This window comes from Haliotis rufescens, unplaced genomic scaffold, assembly GCF_023055435.1.
Source record: "Haliotis rufescens isolate VD_foot unplaced genomic scaffold, xgHalRufe1.0.p SCAF_14, whole genome shotgun sequence".
NCBI classification, from domain to species: Eukaryota; Metazoa; Mollusca; class Gastropoda; order Lepetellida; family Haliotidae; genus Haliotis; species Haliotis rufescens.
The window spans coordinates 3,430,707-3,451,902 of record NW_025963824.1 but is presented as its reverse complement, the minus strand read 5'-3'; the positions used below and the strand labels follow the sequence as shown (position 1 = coordinate 3,451,902).

Below are 21,196 nucleotides of genomic sequence, written 5' to 3'. Positions count from 1 at the left end.
CAAACGTGCAGGCTCGCTCGCCTGTTTTTTTTCCCGCTCGACACAGTTTAACTTTCATGTCGTCAGGTTTCATGTCTAGCTAGCATTTCTCCAACTGTGTTTTACCGTAATTAGGCAAGTTATGTTTGAATCTGGCGGTAACTGACAATGTCTTTTGAATCGGCCGCCTTCACTCGGACATATTTCTTCCAGTTCCTTACACAGTCTGACTGTTGCAGTTCTTATCGCCTCTTGCCTTAATTGACAGGTCCTATGAACATTGTTTTGACCCTACTCTCCGTTGATTGGCTACTGACTGTGTAGGCGTGTCAAGTTATTCGCATAAATTAAACAATCACCTGATTCATGTCACGCCACAGTATGTATTCATACACCTGGAATGTTTATCAATCTCGTATTTTTTGTCTGCTGTGATATATACATCTGTTTTTTGTTACACTAGTGTAGATAAAACATGGTTTACGTTGTCAAATTTAATTATAAGCATTGACTGTGGGTTTTTTCTCGGTTCATTGAGTAATGAATCCCAAAACCGGAAGACAATACACGGTTCATTAAGTAATGAATCCCAAAACCGGAAGACAATACACGGTTCATTGAGTAATGAATCCCCAAACCGGAAGACAATACACAGTTCATTAAGTAATGAATCCCAAAACCGGAAGACAATACACGGTTCATTAAGTAATGAATCCCAAAACCGGAAGACAATACACAGTTCATTAAGTAATGAATCCCAAAACCGGAAGACAATACACAGTTCATTAAGTAATGAATCCCAAAACCGGAAGACAATACACAGTTCATTGAGTAATGAATCCCAAAACCAGAAGACAATACACAGTTCATTAAGTAATGAATCCCAAAACCGGAAGACAATACACGGTTCATTAAGTAATGAATCCCAAAACCGGAAGACAATACACGGTTCATTAAGTAATGAATCCCAAAACCGGAAGACAATACACAGTTCATTAAGTAATGAATCCCAAAACCGGAAGACAATACACAGTTCATTAAGTAATGAATCCCAAAACCGGAAGACAATACACGGTTCATTAAGTAATGAATCCCAAAACCGGAAGACAATACACAGTTCATTAAGTAATGAATCCCAAAACCGGAAGACAATACACGGTTCATTGAGTAATGAATCCCAAAACCGGAAGACAATACACAGTTCATTGAGTAATGAATCCCAAAACCGGAAGACAATACACAGTCAATGCTTGATTATATTAACTAGTATGGAAATGAGTATAAGTCGTCTGTACCTTTCATTTAAGTTCGTCCGGTGTCGGTTCCGACGATGTCTACAAAGAAAATTATACTCATCAGAATCCTGAGTGACAACACAACAATACTATAAAAAATACAGGGAAAAGTCCATCGCCAACACGCCCCTTACACCACAAGGGATTATCATGTCAACCAAACAATGTATATGTCATAGATGATGTTCGTTGTTCTGGTTGCTCTGCATCGTACTAATTAAAAGGGGCGGTCGGGTCGATTCCCGACATGGGTACAATGTGTGAAGCCCATTACTGGTGTCCCCCACCGTGATATTGCTGGAATATTGCTAAAAGCGGCGTAAAACCATACTCACTCACTAATCAAAACACAAAAGTGAGTGAGTGAGTTGGGTTTAACGCCACTTTTAAGAGTATTCCAGTGATATCACGGCGTGTCAGCTTGTGGGAGGAGAGCCTGAAGTGATGCAGGTCTCAGGAGTCTCAGCGATAGTGTAGAGAGAGCCCCGCGAACGGGATATCGCTGTGAGGAACTTGGTATCTGGCGCAAGCTCCTTACAGCGATAGTACGTTCCCGGAGCTCTCTATACAGTCGCTGCCACCAGTCAAAACTCCCCACTGTGAATAGGTGGCCACAACCATGCTTGGAGTTGAACTCGCAACCGAATGACCGTTAAGTTTACAAACAAGTGACGACTGTCGTGACGCCGAATACACTTATCGCTGCTAAGTTACTTTCTTCGTTTGTCAATTTGAATTTCTGTTTCATTAAAACTATCATGTTATTGATATAGTAAGAATGTAAGGGAGAAGTTAGTTGATTTTCCGTTAGTCTGCAATCTCGAAACAACCTGATTATCAAAACAATAAAGTAAATCCATCTGGAAAACATGGTCAGTCGTAAACCTTTTCAAATTGAAATATGATGGCATTCCCAAAGACATAAACAAAAGTATTAACGTTACTACATGTGGGGTTAGAGGGCAAATTTCAAGATTCTTGAAATGGCCGCGCCCACACTGGTGGAAGCGATGTTACCGAGAGTGTAGCGAAGGTGTCACGCGCTGGGAAGGAGCTTGTTTCTGGCGTACCCAAGGGACGTAACTCTGTACCGGAAACTGCGGCCCCTAACCCTCACTGGGCCACCCGTGCCCCCTATTCCAGTTTACATGATACTTCTGTTACCAGTGTTGACATCTTCTCTACTCCTTATCAAATACTTATACAGTGTTAACATATTCTTTACTAGATGCACTTTTGACGCAAATAGAAGAATTCGTAATAATTAAAATCAAGAAAAAAAACTGCTAAGGTGAAGACAGTTTACCTCAAGAAGAAATAACCGGCTACAGCGGCTACTACTAAAATGATGAGGACGGCGAGGGGGACCAGGATACTGACCAACCCGCTGTCTTGGTCATCGGAGTCGCTGTCAGATGGCCCAATTTCTTTATATGAAATAAAACAATATGTTCATCAATAGATGCCTGAAGGACGTGAAATACCTCAGCGGACTTTCAAACAGAAAACTACTTCTTGCATGGCATTCGTCACCACTCGCCCTTTTCCGTAACCTGCATGACTCGTCCCCTATCGATGAATGTTATGTGCGAAAATACGACAAACCGATCAGAATGCGCATAGGACTTCAAGTACTTCGGCCGAAGAATCCCTCAGTAATATGTTTTGAATTTACGAATGTCTTGCATTAAAAAATATACCCAAAGCACAGTTTAATGTGTTCAGTCATACTGTATAATACTGTAAGTCACGATGTGTCCCCAAGAGCAACTGGAACGTATATGATATTGGGGGCAAATATACGTGAATCATTACGCAACGAGTTGACAATTCTTTTAGCTATGCCCGTTTGCGCTTAAACGAAACCCAGACGCGACAATGGCCACGAGGGAGTCGCTATTCGGCTTGTTCCGGAATAACACGAGTTGGTCACGAATGCTTGCATGGTTTTTGACGTGTGGGTTTTTAAAACACAACCAATGTCAAGGGGCAGGCTATACACATCTGCAGTTTCACTAAAATATCAAATGATATAGAACGTCAGCGCCAGAGAAAAACAAGTCTCGATTATCCGTAGAACAGATTCCAAAGGCAAAATAGCCGTGATATTGAAAGATCACCGAAACGTCGACAACGTTGTGATGCCATTCCAGATGATGACGATAGGAATATCACTGGAATCATTTGTAACAGTGAAGGCAAACATGATTAATCTGAAACATTGTTTCCGAAGAATAATTCACATCTTGGACTATGAAGTGTTTTAAGATAGTGTTTGTATTTGAACACACTGGTAGCAACGCTCGTGTACTTGTGATGACTAAGGCAGCTGCCAATCGTTCTTTGCATTAAACAACAGCCGACTTGTGGATGATGATGATGATGATGATGATGATATTTGTGATTTAACTCAGCAATATTCAAGCTATATGACGGCGGTCTGTAAATAATCAAGTCTGGACCAGACAATCCAGTGATTGACATCATGAGCATCGATCCAAGCAATTGGGATACGATGACATGCATCAACCAAGTCTGGGAGTCTGACCACCCGATCCCGTTAGTCGCCTCTTATGACAAGCATAGTCGTCTTTTAGGGCAAGCATGGGTTGCTGAAGACCTATTCTACCCCGGATCTTCACGGTCCCGAGTTGTGGAAGCTTACCTTTAGTGACATTACAGTAGTCTCCCGTGTTGGTGTGATTGTCTTTACAACCCAGGTGGCACTGTCCATTCAGGCGAATACAGACGTCATTGAGGCAGTTCTGGCTGCAGCGTGTCTCACACCTGTCACCGTACCATCCCGCGATACATCCCTCCGAGCATCGGCCTGTCTGCTGGTGACAGTGACGAAGTTGTCTGTCGACGTTGGTGTGGCAGTTGAGGGGGCAGGTGAGGTTGCAGTGTTCGCCATACGTCCCCCAATCACAGGGCGTGGCTCCACGGACAGACAGCACTGCAAAGACCACATGTTCAGTGAGTGAGTGAGTAGGGTTTTACGCCGCTTTTAGCAATATTCCAGCAACATCAAGGCGGGGGACACCAGAAATGGGCTTCACACATTTTACCCATGTCGGGAATTGAACCCGGGTCTTCGGCGTGACGAGCGAACGCTCTAACCACTGGGCTCCCCGACCGCCCCTCATGTTCAGTGTTGCTTTGACAAAGAAACATTTCCAACAAGACCTAGGATATGCTTATGGAGCAAGGGAGGGTTAGTGACGTCACAGAGTATGATATGGTAAAACAAAATTACAAAGCTCATACATTAGGTAATCGTATTACAGTAAACTACGGTTAAATCGAACTCAAAAGGACCACTAATTTTAGTTCGCAATTACCGTAGTTCGGTATAAGCATATATACATATATAACATATATACAACACATGGCCGCGACCAAAACATGTTATTTATATCGGTCAGTTCGTTATAAGCGTGTTTCGTTATAAACGTAGTTTACTGTACATGGTTATTGTACTGTTATGATTCATTCTACGGGATTGTACCTACCCTTGGTCGTTTGCTCACATCATATGTGTTGATCAGTTGGAAATAACGTACGTTCATGGACCGGGAAACTCATGTGTAGTGTATGTTGTATATTGTGTGTTGTACTTCTATGTTGTATAGGGGCGGTGGAGGAGCCTTGTGGTTGAAGCGTTGGCTCGTCACGCCGAAGACCCGGGTTCGATTCCCCACATATGCATGTGTACAATGTGTGAAGCCCATTTTTTGGTGTCCCCAGCCATGATATTGCTGGAATACTGCTAAAAGCAGCGTAAAACCATACTCACTAACTCACTCTATGTTTTATATTGTGTGTTGTACGTTGTACGTTGCATATTGTATATTGTACTTCTATGTTTTATATTGTGTGTTGTATGTTGTACATTGTTGTTCTATGTTGTATATTGTGTGTTGTACGTTGTACGTTGCATATTGTATATTGTACTTCTATGTTTTATATTGTGTGTTGTACGTTGTACGTTGCATATTGTACTTCTATGTTGTATATTTTGTGTTGTATGTTGTACATTGTAGTTCTATGTTGTATATTCTGTGTTGTACGTTGCATATTGTATATTGTACTTCTATGTTTTATATTGTGTGTTGTACGTTGTACGTTGCATATTGTATATTGTACTTCTATGTTGTATATTACGTGTTGTATGTTGTGTTGCATTTGTGTTTCTCTGTTGTATATTATGTGTTGTTCGTTGTACGTTGCATATTGTATATTGTACTTATGTGTTGTATGTTGTGTGTTGTATATTGTGTTGCATTTGTGTTTCTATGTTGTATATTGTGTTGCATTTGTGTTTCTATGTTGTATATTATGTGTTGTATATTGTGTTGCATTTGTGTTTATATGTTGTATATTATGTGTTGTATATTGTGTTGCATTTGTGTTTCCCTGTTGTATATTGTGTGTTGTACGTTGTACGTTGCATATTGTATATAGTACCTCTGTGTTGTATGTATATATTGTTTGTAGTATGTTGTATATTGTACTTCTATGTTGTATATTGTGTGTTGTACATTGTATGCATAGTGCATATTGTACATCTTTGTTGTATATTGTGTGTTGTATGTGATATGTTGGATGTTGTACATCTATGTTGTATATTGTGTGTTGTATGTTGTATGTTGTATATTGTACATCTATGTTGTATATTGTGTGTTGTATGTTATATGTTGTATATTGTACTTCTATGTTGTATATTGTGTGTTGTATGTTGTATGTTGTATATTGTACATCTATGTTGTATATTGTGTGTTGTATGTTATATGTTGTATATTGTACATCTATGTTATATATTGTGTGTTGTATGTGATATGTTGTATATTGTACTTCTATGTTGTATGTTGTGTGTTGTATGTTATATGTTGCATATTGTACTTCTATGTTGTATATTGTGTGTTGTATGTTAAATGTTGTATATTGTACATCTATGTTGTATATTGTGTGTTGTATTTTTATATGTTGTATATTGTACATCTATGTTGTATATTGTGTGTTGTATGTGATATGTTGTATATTTTACTTCTATGTTGTATATTGTGTGTTGTATGTTATATGTTGTATATTGTACTTCTATGTTGTATATTGTGTGTTGTATGTTATATGTTGTATATTGTACATCTATGTTGTATATTGTGTGTTGTATGTTATATGTTGTATATTGTACTTCTATGTTGTATATTGTGTGTTGTATGTTATATGTTGTATATTGTACTTCTATGTTGTATATTGTGTGTTGTATTTTGCATATTGTAGTTCTATGTTGTATATTGTGTGTTGTAAGTTGTACGTTGCACATTGTATATTGTACTTCTAAGTTGTATATTGTACTTATATGTTGTATATTGTACTTATATGTTGTATATTCTGTGTTGTATGTTGTACATTATACTTCTGTGTTGTATATTGTGTGTTGTACGTTGTACGTTGTATATTGTACTTCTATGTTGTATATTGTGTGCTGTACGTTGTACGTTGTATATTGTACTTCTATGTTGTATATTCTGTGTTGTATGTTGTACGTTGCATATTGTATATTGTACTTCTATGTTGTATATTATGTGTTGTATGTTGTGTTGCATTTGTGTTTCTCTGTTGTATATTATGTGTTGTATATTGTGTTGCATTTGTGTTTCTCTGTTGTATATTGTATGTTGTACATTGTAGTTCTATGTTGCATATTGTATATAGTACCTCTGTGTTGTATGTTGTATATTGTTTGTAGTATGTTGTATATTGTACTTCTATGTTGTATGTTGTGTTGTACATTGTATGCATATTGCATATTGTACATCTGTGTTGAAAATTGTGTGTTGTACGTTGCACGTTGTATATTGTATATCGTATGCTGTATGTTGTAAATTGTGTGTTTTACGTTGTATGTTGTTTATTGTGTGTTGTACGTTATGCGTTATATGTTGTGTTGTACATCTATGTTGTATACTGTGTGTTGTATGTTGTATGTTGTATATTGTACTTCTAAGTTGTATATTGTGTGTTGTATGTTATATGTTGTATATTGTACTTCTATGTTGTATAATGTGTGTTGTATTTTGCATATTGTAGTTCTATGTTGTATATTGTGTGTTGTACGTTGTACGTTGCATATTGTATATTGTACTTCTATGTTTTATATTGTGTGTTGTACGTTGTACGTTGCATATTGTATATTGTACTTCTATGTTGTATATTATGTGTTGTATGTTGTGTTGCATTTGTGTTTCTCTGTTGTATATTATGTGTTGTATATTGTGTTGCATTTGTGTTTCTCTGTTGTATATTGTGTGTTGTACGTTGTACGTTGCATATTGTATATAGTACCTCTGTGTTGTATGTTGTATATTGTTTGTAGTATGTTGTATATTGTACTTCTATGTTGTATATTGTGTGTTGTACATTGTATGCATATTGCATATTGTACATCTGTGTTGAAAATTGTGTGTTGTACGTTGCACGTTGTATATTGTATATCGTATGCTGTATGTTGTAAATTGTGTGTTTTACGTTGTATGTTGTTTATTGTGTGTTGTACGTTATGCGTTATATGTTGTGTTGTACATCTATGTTGTATATTGTGTTGTTTATCGCATGTTGTGTGTTGTGTGCTGTATGTTGTATGTTGTATGTTGTATATTGTAAATGGTATTTTGTATATTGTACACACGATATATTGCTTATTGTATATTATTGTACGTTGTCTGGTGTATGTGGAGCATAGGCAATGAGCAACACGATACACGCTTTTGTTTTGGTACTCACTTGATGTAAACAGGAAAAACCCAAACATCTCCTTCATGATGCGTCTGCCGTTACTATGGTTACTGCGGAGACTGTGAAAGAGAAAGTGAAACATACATTTGTTTACATATTTCACATAGAAAGCGAAACTGACACTGATCAAAAGTAAATAATGAATAAAATAAACCAAATATGCTTACATTTCTTGTATCAAACAAAATTGACCTACACAGTTTGTGTGATAACAGAGCTTCCACGGGTCTTCTACAAGCCATGCTTTTCGTAAGAGGCGACTGATGGGATCGGATGGTCAAGCTCGCCTGTCATGTTGATAGATGTCATTGCGTCCTATTTTTTTAGATCGGTGTTTATGTCGTCAGTCAATGGATTGTCTGGTCCAGACTCGATTATTTACAGACCGCCGTCAGATAGCTGGAATATTGCCGCGTTAAACAACGAACAAACAAATCTCAGCATAATTAAAGCAGTGTTCTAATGTGTTTGTCTGTATTGCTATATCGCACCAGAGGTTTGCCGCCCCCAGGGTCCCATTCCATTCAGTTGTTTGTTGTTTTGCGTACCCCCCCCCCCCCCCCCCCACACACACACACACACACACGTACCCATTTTACCATCGCTATATTACATGAGATGAATATACAGCCTTCAGGGTATATATTCCCCATTTAAATGTATATTCACCCCCTTTTATGATGTGTCGATATTTGACGCTTATTTCGCGACGTCTGGAAAATCCCAGTCTGCGCGTCGGGATTTCCTGCTTGCTGTATAGTGAGCAACTCCTTTGTTCCTGGTGCAGATAGGGACACAATGTTGCTTCAACGTGACTCTGAATTACTAAGGATATAAACGTTTGTATATCGCTGTGGTAAATATGTTACGCACTTATAGTCGTTTCTTAAAAGAAACACATTTACTGGCTGTTTTGTAATCGACTGTCGGGTACGGAACATATAGATCTATACAAAGACAGAAAGCAGGCATAGGCAGACGTAACAAGACACAAGCAGACAAAAACTAACATATGCAGACAAAGGCAAGACATACGCAGACAAAGGCAGACATAGACAGATAAAGGAAGACATAGACAGATAAAGGAAGACATAGACAGATAAAGGAAGACATAGACAGATAAAGGCAGACATAGACAGACAAAGGCAGACATAGACACATAAAGGAAGACATAGACAGATAAAGGAAGACATAGACAGACAAAGGAAGACATAGACAGACAAAGGAAGACATAGACAGACAAAGGAAGACATAGACAGATAAAGGAAGACATAGACAGATAAAGGAAGACATAGACAGATAAAGGAAGACATAAACAGATAAAGGCAGACATAGACAGACAAAGGAAGACATAGACAGACAAAGGCAGACATAGACAGACAAAGGCAGACATAGACAGATAAAGGCAGACATAGACAGACAAAGGCAGACATAGACAGATAAAGGAAGACATAGACAGACAAAGGAAGACATAGACAGACAAAGGCAAGACATACGCAGACAAAGGAAGACATAGACAGACAAAGGCAGACATGGACAGACAAAGAAAGACATAGCCAGACCGAAAAATATATAGACAGACACAGGAAGACATAGACAGACAAAGAAAGACATAGACAGACAAAGGAAGACATAGACAGACAAAGGAAGACATAGACAGACACAGGAAGACATAGACAGACAAAGAAAGACATAGACAGACAAAGGAAGACATAGACAGACAAAGGAATTCATAGACAGACAAATAAATTCATAGACAGACAAAGGAAGACATAGACAGACAAATAAATTCATAGACAGACAAATAAATTCATAGACAGACAAAGGAAGACATAGACAGACACATAAATTCATAGACAGACAAAGGAAGACATAGACAGACAAAGGAAGACATAGACAGACAAAGAAAGACATAGACAGACAAAGAAAGACATAGCCAGACCGAAAAATATATAGACAGACAAAGGAAGACATAGACAGACAAATAAATACATAGACAGACAAAGGAAGACATAGACAGACAAAGAAAGACATAGCCAGACCGAAAAATATATAGACAGACAAAGGAAGACATAGACAGACAAATAAATACATAGACAGACAAAGGAAGACATAGACAGACAAAGGAAGACATAGACAGACAAATAAATTCATAGACAGACAAAGGAAGACATAGACAGACAAATAAATACATAGACAGACAAAGGAAGACATAGACAGACAAAGGAAGACATAGACAGACAAATAAATTCATAGACAGACAAAGGAAGACATAGACAGACAAATAAATTCATAGACAGACAAATAAATTCATAGACAGACAAAGGAAGACATAGACAGACAAAGGAAGACATAGACAGACAAATGAATTCAGAGACAGACAAATAAATTCATAGACAGACAAAGGAAGACATAGACAGACAAATAAATTCATAGACAGACAAATAAATTCATAGACAGACAAAGGAAGACATAGACAGACAAATAAATTCATAGACAGACAAAGGCAGACATAGACAGATAAAGGAAGACATAGACAGACAAAGGAAGACATAGACAGACAAAGGAAGACATAGACAGACAAAGCCAGACATAGACAGATAAAGGAAGACATAGACAGACAAAGGCAGACATGGACAGATAAAGGAAGACATAGACAGACAAAGGAAGACATAGACAGACAAAGGCAAGACATACGCAGACAAAGGAAGATATAGACAGACAAAGGCAGACATGGACAGATAAAGACTTTATAGACAGACGAAGTTTGGCATACGCAGACAAAGGAAGAACTACGCAGACAGACGCATACATGGACAGACAGATGAATTCATAGACAGACAAAGGAAGACATAGACAGACAGATGAATTCATAGACAGACAAAGGAAGACATAGACAGACAGATGAATTCATAGACAGACAAAGGAAGACATAGACAGACAGATGAATTCATAGACAGACAAAGGAAGACATAGACAGACAGATGAATTCATAGACAGACAAAGGAAGACATAGACAGACAGATGAATTCATAGACAGACAAAGGAAGACATAGACAGACAGATGAATTCATAGACAGACAAAGGAAGACATAGACAGACAAAGGAAGACATAGACAGACAAAGAAAGACATTGACAGACAAAGGAAGACATAGACAGACAAAGGAAGACATAGCCAGACCGAAAAATATATAGACAGACAAAGGAAGACATAGACAGACAAAGAAAGACATAGACAGACAAAGGAAGACATAGACATACAAAGGAAGACATAGACAGACAAAGGAAGACATAGACAGACAAAGAAAGACATAGACAGACAAAGGAAGACATAGACAGACAAAGGAATTCATAGACAGACAAATAAATTCATAGACAGACAAAGAAAGACATAGACAGACAAATAAATTCATAGACAGACAAATAAATTCACAGACAGACAAAGGAAGAGATAGACAGACACATAAATTCATAGACAGACAAAGGAAGACATAGACAGACAAAGGAAGACATAGACAGACAAAGAAAGACATAGACAGACAAAGAAAGACATAGCCAGACCGAAAAATATATAGACAGACAAAGGAAGACATAGACAGACAAAGAAATACATAGATAGACAAAGGAAGACATAGACAGACAAAGGAAGACATAGACAGACAAATAAATTCATAGACAGACAAAGGAAGACATAGACAGTCAAAGGAAGACATAGACAGACAAAGAAAGACATAGACAGACAAAGAAAGACATAGCCAGACCGAAAAATATATAGACAGACAAAGAAAGACATAGACAGACAAAGAAAGACATAGCCAGACCGAAAAATATATAGACAGACAAAGGAAGACATAGACAGACAAAGAAATACATAGACAGACAAAGGAAAACATAGACAGACAAAGGAAGACATAGACAGACAAATAAATTCATAGACAGACAAAGGAAGATATAGACAGACAAATAAATTCATAGACAGACAAATAAATTCATAGACAGACAAAGGCAGACATAGACAGATAAAGGAAGACATAGACAGACAAAGGAAGACATAGACAGACAAAGGCAGACATAGACAGATAAAGGCAGACATAGACAGATAAAGGAAGACATAGACAGACAAAGGAAGACATAGACAGACAAAGGCAGACATAGACAGACAAAGGCAGACATAGACAGATAAAGGCAGACATAGACAGACAAAGAAAGACATAGCCAGACCGAAAAATATATAGACAGACAAAGGAAGACATAGACAGACAAAGAAAGACATAGACAGACAAAGGAAGACATAGACAGACAAAGGAAGACATAGACAGACAAAGAAAGACATAGACAGACAAAGGAAGACATAGACAGAAAAAGAAAGACATAGCCAGACCGAAAAATATATAGACAGACAAAGGAAGACATAGACAGACAAATAAATACATAGACAGACAAAGGAAGACATAGACAGACAAAGAAAGACATAGCCAGACCGAAAAATATATAGACAGACAAAGGAAGACATAGACAGACAAATAAATACATAGACAGACAAAGGAAGACATAGACAGACAAAGGAAGACATAGACAGACAAATAAATTCATAGACAGACAAAGGAAGACATAGACAGACAAATAAATACATAGACAGACAAAGGAAGACATAGACAGACAAAGGAAGACATAGACAGACAAATAAATTCATAGACAGACAAAGGAAGACATAGACAGACAAATAAATTCATAGACAGACAAATAAATTCATAGACAGATAAAGGAAGACATAGACAGACAAAGGAAGACATAGACAGACAAATGAATTCAGAGACAGACAAATAAATTCATAGACAGACAAAGGAAGACATAGACAGACAAATAAATTCATAGACAGACAAATAAATTCATAGACAGACAAAGGAAGACATAGACAGACAAATAAATTCATAGACAGACAAAGGCAGACATAGACAGATAAAGGAAGACATAGACAGACAAAGGAAGACATAGACAGACAAAGGAAGACATAGACAGACAAAGCCAGACATAGACAGATAAAGGAAGACATAGACAGACAAAGGCAGACATGGACAGATAAAGGAAGACATAGACAGACAAAGGAAGACATAGACAGACAAAGGCAAGACATACGCAGACAAAGGAAGATATAGACAGACAAAGGCAGACATGGACAGATAAAGACTTTATAGACAGACGAAGTTTGGCATACGCAGACAAAGGAAGAACTACGCAGACAGACGCATACATGGACAGACAGATGAATTCATAGACAGACAAAGGAAGACATAGACAGACAGATGAATTCATAGACAGACAAAGGAAGACATAGACAGACAGATGAATTCATAGACAGACAAAGGAAGACATAGACAGACAGATGAATTCATAGACAGACAAAGGAAGACATAGACAGACAGATGAATTCATAGACAGACAAAGGAAGACATAGACAGACAGATGAATTCATAGACAGACAAAGGAAGACATAGACAGACAGATGAATTCATAGACAGACAAAGGAAGACATAGACAGACAAAGGAAGACATAGACAGACAAAGAAAGACATTGACAGACAAAGGAAGACATAGACAGACAAAGGAAGACATAGACAGACAAAGAAAGACATAGCCAGACCGAAAAATATATAGACAGACAAAGGAAGACATAGACAGACAAAGAAAGACATAGACAGACAAAGGAAGACATAGACAGACAAAGGAAGACATAGACAGACAAAGGAAGACATAGACAGACAAAGAAAGACATAGACAGACAAAGGAAGACATAGACAGACAAAGGAATTCATAGACAGACAAATAAATTCATAGACAGACAAAGAAAGACATAGACAGACAAATAAATTCATAGACAGACAAATAAATTCACAGACAGACAAAGGAAGAGATAGACAGACACATAAATTCATAGACAGACAAAGGAAGACATAGACAGACAAAGGAAGACATAGACAGACAAAGAAAGACATAGACAGACAAAGAAAGACATAGCCAGACCGAAAAATATATAGACAGACAAAGGAAGACATAGACAGACAAAGAAATACATAGATAGACAAAGGAAGACATAGACAGACAAAGGAAGACATAGACAGACAAATAAATTCATAGACAGACAAAGGAAGACATAGACAGTCAAAGGAAGACATAGACAGACAAAGAAAGACATAGACAGACAAAGAAAGACATAGCCAGACCGAAAAATATATAGACAGACAAAGAAAGACATAGACAGACAAAGAAAGACATAGCCAGACCGAAAAATATATAGACAGACAAAGGAAGACATAGACAGACAAAGAAATACATAGACAGACAAAGGAAAACATAGACAGACAAAGGAAGACATAGACAGACAAATAAATTCATAGACAGACAAAGGAAGATATAGACAGACAAATAAATTCATAGACAGACAAATAAATTCATAGACAGACAAAGGCAGACATAGACAGATAAAGGAAGACATAGACAGACAAAGGAAGACATAGACAGACAAAGGCAGACATAGACAGATAAAGAAAGACATAGACAGATAAAGGAAGACATAGACAGACAAAGGAAGACATAGACAGACAAAGGCAGACATAGACAGACAAAGGCAGACATAGACAGATAAAGGCAGACATAGACAGACAAAGAAAGACATAGCCAGACCGAAAAATATATAGACAGACAAAGGAAGACATAGACAGACAGATGAATTCATAGACAGACAAAGGAAGATATAGACAGACAAAGGCAGACATGGACAGATAAAGACTTTATAGACAGACGAAGTTTGGCATACGCAGACAAAGGAAGAACTACGCAGACAGACGCATACATGGACAGACAGATGAATTCATAGACAGACAAAGGAAGACATAGACAGACAGATGAATTCATAGACAGACAAAGGAAGACATAGACAGACAGATGAATTCATAGACAGACAAAGGAAGACATAGACAGACAGATGAATTCATAGACAGACAAAGGAAGACATAGACAGACAGATGAATTCATAGACAGACAAAGGAAGACATAGACAGACAGATGAATTCATAGACAGACAAAGGAAGACATAGACAGACAGATGAATTCATAGACAGACAAAGGAAGACATAGACAGACAAAGGAAGACATAGACAGACAAAGAAAGACATTGACAGACAAAGGAAGACATAGACAGACAAAGGAAGACATAGACAGACAAAGAAAGACATAGCCAGACCGAAAAATATATAGACAGACAAAGGAAGACATAGACAGACAAAGAAAGACATAGACAGACAAAGGAAGACATAGACATACAAAGGAAGACATAGACAGACAAAGGAAGACATAGACAGACAAAGAAAGACATAGACAGACAAAGGAAGACATAGACAGACAAAGGAATTCATAGACAGACAAATAAATTCATAGACAGACAAAGAAAGACATAGACAGACAAATAAATTCATAGACAGACAAATAAATTCACAGACAGACAAAGGAAGAGATAGACAGACACATAAATTCATAGACAGACAAAGGAAGACATAGACAGACAAAGGAAGACATAGACAGACAAAGAAAGACATAGACAGACAAAGAAAGACATAGCCAGACCGAAAAATATATAGACAGACAAAGGAAGACATAGACAGACAAAGAAATACATAGATAGACAAAGGAAGACATAGACAGACAAAGGAAGACATAGACAGACAAATAAATTCATAGACAGACAAAGGAAGACATAGACAGTCAAAGGAAGACATAGACAGACAAAGAAAGACATAGACAGACAAAGAAAGACATAGCCAGACCGAAAAATATATAGACAGACAAAGAAAGACATAGACAGACAAAGAAAGACATAGCCAGACCGAAAAATATATAGACAGACAAAGGAAGACATAGACAGACAAAGAAATACATAGACAGACAAAGGAAAACATAGACAGACAAAGGAAGACATAGACAGACAAATAAATTCATAGACAGACAAAGGAAGATATAGACAGACAAATAAATTCATAGACAGACAAATAAATTCATAGACAGACAAAGGCAGACATAGACAGATAAAGGAAGACATAGACAGACAAAGGAAGACATAGACAGACAAAGGCAGACATAGACAGATAAAGACAGACATAGACAGATAAAGGAAGACATAGACAGACAAAGGAAGACATAGACAGACAAAGGCAGACATAGACAGACAAAGGCAGACATAGACAGATAAAGGCAGACATAGACAGACAAAGAAAGACATAGCCAGACCGAAAAATATATAGACAGACAAAGGAAGACATAGACAGACAAAGAAAGACATAGACAGACAAAGGAAGACATAGACAGACAAAGGAAGACATAGACAGACAAAGAAAGACATAGACAGACAAAGGAAGACATAGACAGACAAAGGAATTCATAGACAGACAAATAAATTCATAGACAGACAAAGGAAGACATAGACAGACAAATAAATTCATAGACAGACAAATAAATTCATAGACAGACAAAGGAAGACATAGACAGACACATAAATTCATAGACAGACAAAGGAAGACATAGACAGACAAAGGAAGACATAGACAGACAAAGAAAGACATAGACAGACAAAGAAAGACATAGCCAGACCGAAAAATATATAGACAGACAAAGGAAGACATAGACAGACAAAGAAAGACATAGACAGACAAAGGAAGACATAGACAGACAAAGGAATTCATAGACAGACAAATAAATTCATAGACAGACAAAGGAAGACATAGACAGACAAATAAATTCATAGACAGACAAATAAATTCACAGACAGACAAAGGAAGACATAGACAGACACATAAATTCATAGACAGACAAAGTAAGACATAGACAGACAAAGGAAGACATAGACAGACAAAGGAAGACATAGACAGACAAAGAAAGACATAGCCAGACCGAAAAATATATAGACAGACAAAGGAAGACATAGACAGACAAAGAAATACATAGACAGACAAAGGAAGACATAGACAGACAAAGGAAGACATAGACAGACGAATAAATTCATAGACAGACAAAGGAAGACATAGACAGACAAAGAAAGACATAGACAGACAAAGAAAGACATAGACAGACAAAGAAAGACATAGCCAGACCGAAAAATATATAGACAGACGAAGGAAGACATAGACAGACAAAGAAATACATAGACAGACAAAGGAAGACATAGACAGACAAAGGAAGACATAGACAGACAAATAAATTCATAGACAGACAAAGGAAGATATAGACAGACAAATAAATTCATAGACAGACAAATAAATTCATAGACAGACAAAGGCAGACATAGACAGATAAAGGAAGACATAGACAGACAAAGGAAGACATAGACAGACAAAGGCAGACATAGACAGATAAAGGCAGACATAGACAGATAAAGGAAGACATAGACAGACAAAGGAAGACATAGACAGACAAATAAATTCATAGACAGACAAATAAATTCATAGACAGACAAAGGAAGACATAGACAGACAAATAAATTCATAGACAGACAAATAAATTCATAGACAGACAAAGGAAGACATAGACAGACAAATAAATTCATAGACAGACAAAGGCAGACATAGACAGATAAAGGAAGACATAGACAGACAAAGGAAGACATAGACAGACAAAGGCAGACATAAACAGACAAAGGCAGACATAGACAGATAAAGGCAGACATAGACAGACAAAGGCAGACATAGACAGATAAAGGAAGACATAGACAGACAAAGGAAGACATAGACAGACAAAGGCAAGACATACGCAGACAAAGGAAGACATAGACAGACAAAGGCAGACATGGACAGATAAAGACTTTATAGACAGACGAAGTTTGGCATACGCAGACAAAGGAAGAACTACGCAGACAGACGCATACATGGACAGACAGATGAATTCATAGACAGACAAAGGAAGACATAGACAGACAGATGAATTCATAGACAGACAAAGGAAGACATAGACAGACAGATGAATTCATAGACAGACAAAGGAAGACATAGACAGACACATAAATTCATAGACAGAAAAAGGAAGACATAGACAGACAAAGGAAGACATAGACAGACAAAGAAAGACATAGACAGACAAAGAAAGACATAGCCAGACCGAAAAATATATAGACAGACAAAGGAAGACATAGACAGACAAAGAAATACATAGACAGACAAAGGAAGACATAGACAGACAGATGAATTCATAGACAGACAAAGGAAGACATAGACAGACAGATGAATTCATAGACAGACAAAGGAAGACATAGACAGACAGATGAATTCATAGACAGACAAAGGAAGACATAGACAGACAGATGAATTCATAGACAGACAAAGGAAGACATAGACAGACAAAGGAAGACATAGACAGACAAAGAAAGACATTGACAGACAAAGGAAGACATAGACAGACAAAGGAAGACATAGACAGACAAAGAAAGACATAGCCAGACCGAAAAATATATAGACAGACAAAGGAAGACATAGACAGACAAAGAAAGACATAGACAGACAAAGGAAGACATAGACAGACAAAGGAAGACATAGACAGACAAAGGAAGACATAGACAGACAAAGAAAGACATAGACAGACAAAGGAAGACATAGACAGACAAAGGAATTCATAGACAGACAAATAAATTCATAGACAGACAAAGAAAGACATAGACAGACAAATAAATTCATAGACAGACAAATAAATTCACAGACAGACAAAGGAAGAGATAGACAGACACATAAATTCATAGACAGACAAAGGAAGACATAGACAGACAAAGGAAGACATAGACAGACAAAGAAAGACATAGACAGACAAAGAAAGACATAGCCAGACCGAAAAATATATAGACAGACAAAGGAAGACATAGACAGACAAAGAAATACATAGATAGACAAAGGAAGACATAGACAGACAAAGGAAGACATAGACAGACAAATAAATTCATAGACAGACAAAGGAAGACATAGACAGTCAAAGGAAGACATAGACAGACAAAGAAAGACATAGACAGACAAAGAAAGACATAGCCAGACCGAAAAATATATAGACAGACAAAGAAAGACATAGACAGACAAAGAAAGACATAGCCAGACCGAAAAATATATAGACAGACAAAGGAAGACATAGACAGACAAAGAAATACTTAGACAGACAAAGGAAAACATAGACAAACAAAGGAAGACATAGACAGACAAATAAATTCATAGACAGACAAAGGAAGATATAGACAGACAAATAAATTCATAGACAGACAAATAAATTCATAGACAGACAAAGGCAGACATAGACAGATAAAGGAAGACATAGACAGACAAAGGAAGACATAGACAGACAAAGGCAGACATAGACAGATAAAGGCAGACATAGACAGATAAAGGAAGACATAGACAGACAAAGGAAGACATAGACAGACAAAGGCAGACATAGACAGACAAAGGCAGACATAGACAGATAAAGGCAGACATAGACAGACAAAGAAAGACATAGCCAGACCGAAAAATATATAGACAGACAAAGGAAGACATAGACAGACAAAGAAAGACATAGACAGACAAAGGAAGACATAGACAGACAAAGGAAGACATAGACAGACAAAGAAAGACATAGACAGACAAAGGAAGACATAGACAGACAAAGGAATTCATAGACAGACAAAGGAATTCATAGACAGACAAAGGAAGACATAGACAGACAAATAAATTCATAGACAGACAAATAAATTCATAGACAGACAAAGGAAGACATAGACAGACACATAAATTCATAGACAGACAAAGGAAGACATAGACAGACAAAGGAAGACATAGACAGACAAAGAAAGACATAGACAGACAAAGAAAGACATAGCCAGACCGAAAAATATATAGACAGACAAAGGAAGACATAGACAGACAAAGAAATACATAGACAGACAAAGGAAGACATAGACAGACAAAGGAATTCATAGACAGACAAATAAATTCATAGACAGACAAAGGAAGACATAGACAGACAAATAAATTCATAGACAGACAAATAAATTCACAGACAGACAAAGGAAGACATAGACAGACACATAAATTCATAGACAGACAAAGTAAGACATAGACAGACAAAGGAAGACATAGACAGACAAAGGAAGACATAGACAGACAAAGAAAGACATAGCCAGACCGAAAAATATATAGACAGACAAAGGAAGACATAGACAGACAAAGAAATACATAGACAGACAAAGGAAGACATAGACAGACAAAGGAAGACATAGACAGACGAATAAATTCATAGACAGACAAAGGAAGACATAGACAGACAAAGAAAGACATAGACAGACAAAGAAAGACATAGACAGACAAAGAAAGACATAGCCAGACCGAAAAATATATAGACAGACGAAGGAAGACATAGACAGACAAAGAAATACATAGACAGACAAAGGAAGACATAGACAGACAAAGGAAGACATAGACAGACAAATAAATTCATAGACAGACAAAGGAAGATATAGACAGACAAATAAATTCATAGACAGACAAATAAATTCATAGACAGACAAAGGCAGACATAGACAGATAAAGGAAGACATAGACAGACAAAGGAAGACATAGACAGACAAAGGCAGACATAGACAGATAAAGGCAGACATAGACAGATAAAGGAAGACATAGACAGACAAAGGAAGACATATACAGACAAATAAATTCATAGACAGACAAATAAATTCATAGACAGACAAAGGAAGACATAGACAGACAAATAAATTCATAGACAGACAAATAAATTCACAGACAGACAAAGGAAGACATAGACAGACAAATAAATTCATAGACAGACAAAGGCAGACATAGACAGATAAAGGAAGACATAGACAGACAAAGGAAGACATAGACAGACAAAGGCAGACATAAACAGACAAAGGCAGACATAGACAGATAAAGGCAGACATAGACAGACAAAGGCAGACATAGACAGATAAAGGAAGACATAGACAGACAAAGGAAGACATAGACAGACAAAGGCAAGACATACGCAGACAAAGGAAGACATAGACAGACAAAGGCAGACATGGACAGATAAAGACTTTATAGACAGACGAAGTTTGGCATACGCAGACAAAGGA

The 21,196-nt window shown here is 37.2% G+C and overlaps 1 protein-coding gene across 3 annotated transcripts in view; it reads right to left on the bottom strand.

Annotated features, from left to right (window-relative positions):
- Positions 1-21,196, bottom strand: part of LOC124127908 — a 51,696-nt gene that overhangs the window by 13,813 nt on the left and 16,687 nt on the right. For all 3 annotated transcript variants that reach the window (XM_046491301.2, XM_046491302.2, XM_046491303.2), the window contains exons 2-5: positions 8,058-8,128; positions 3,940-4,230; positions 2,581-2,701; positions 1,275-1,313 (exon numbers count right to left, since the gene is read on the bottom strand). In XM_046491301.2, coding sequence (XP_046347257.1) covers positions 1,275-1,313; positions 2,581-2,701; positions 3,940-4,230; positions 8,058-8,094 — 488 coding nt within the window. In that variant the 5' untranslated portion in view covers positions 8,095-8,128. The remainder of the gene's footprint in view (positions 1-1,274; positions 1,314-2,580; positions 2,702-3,939; positions 4,231-8,057; positions 8,129-21,196) is intronic.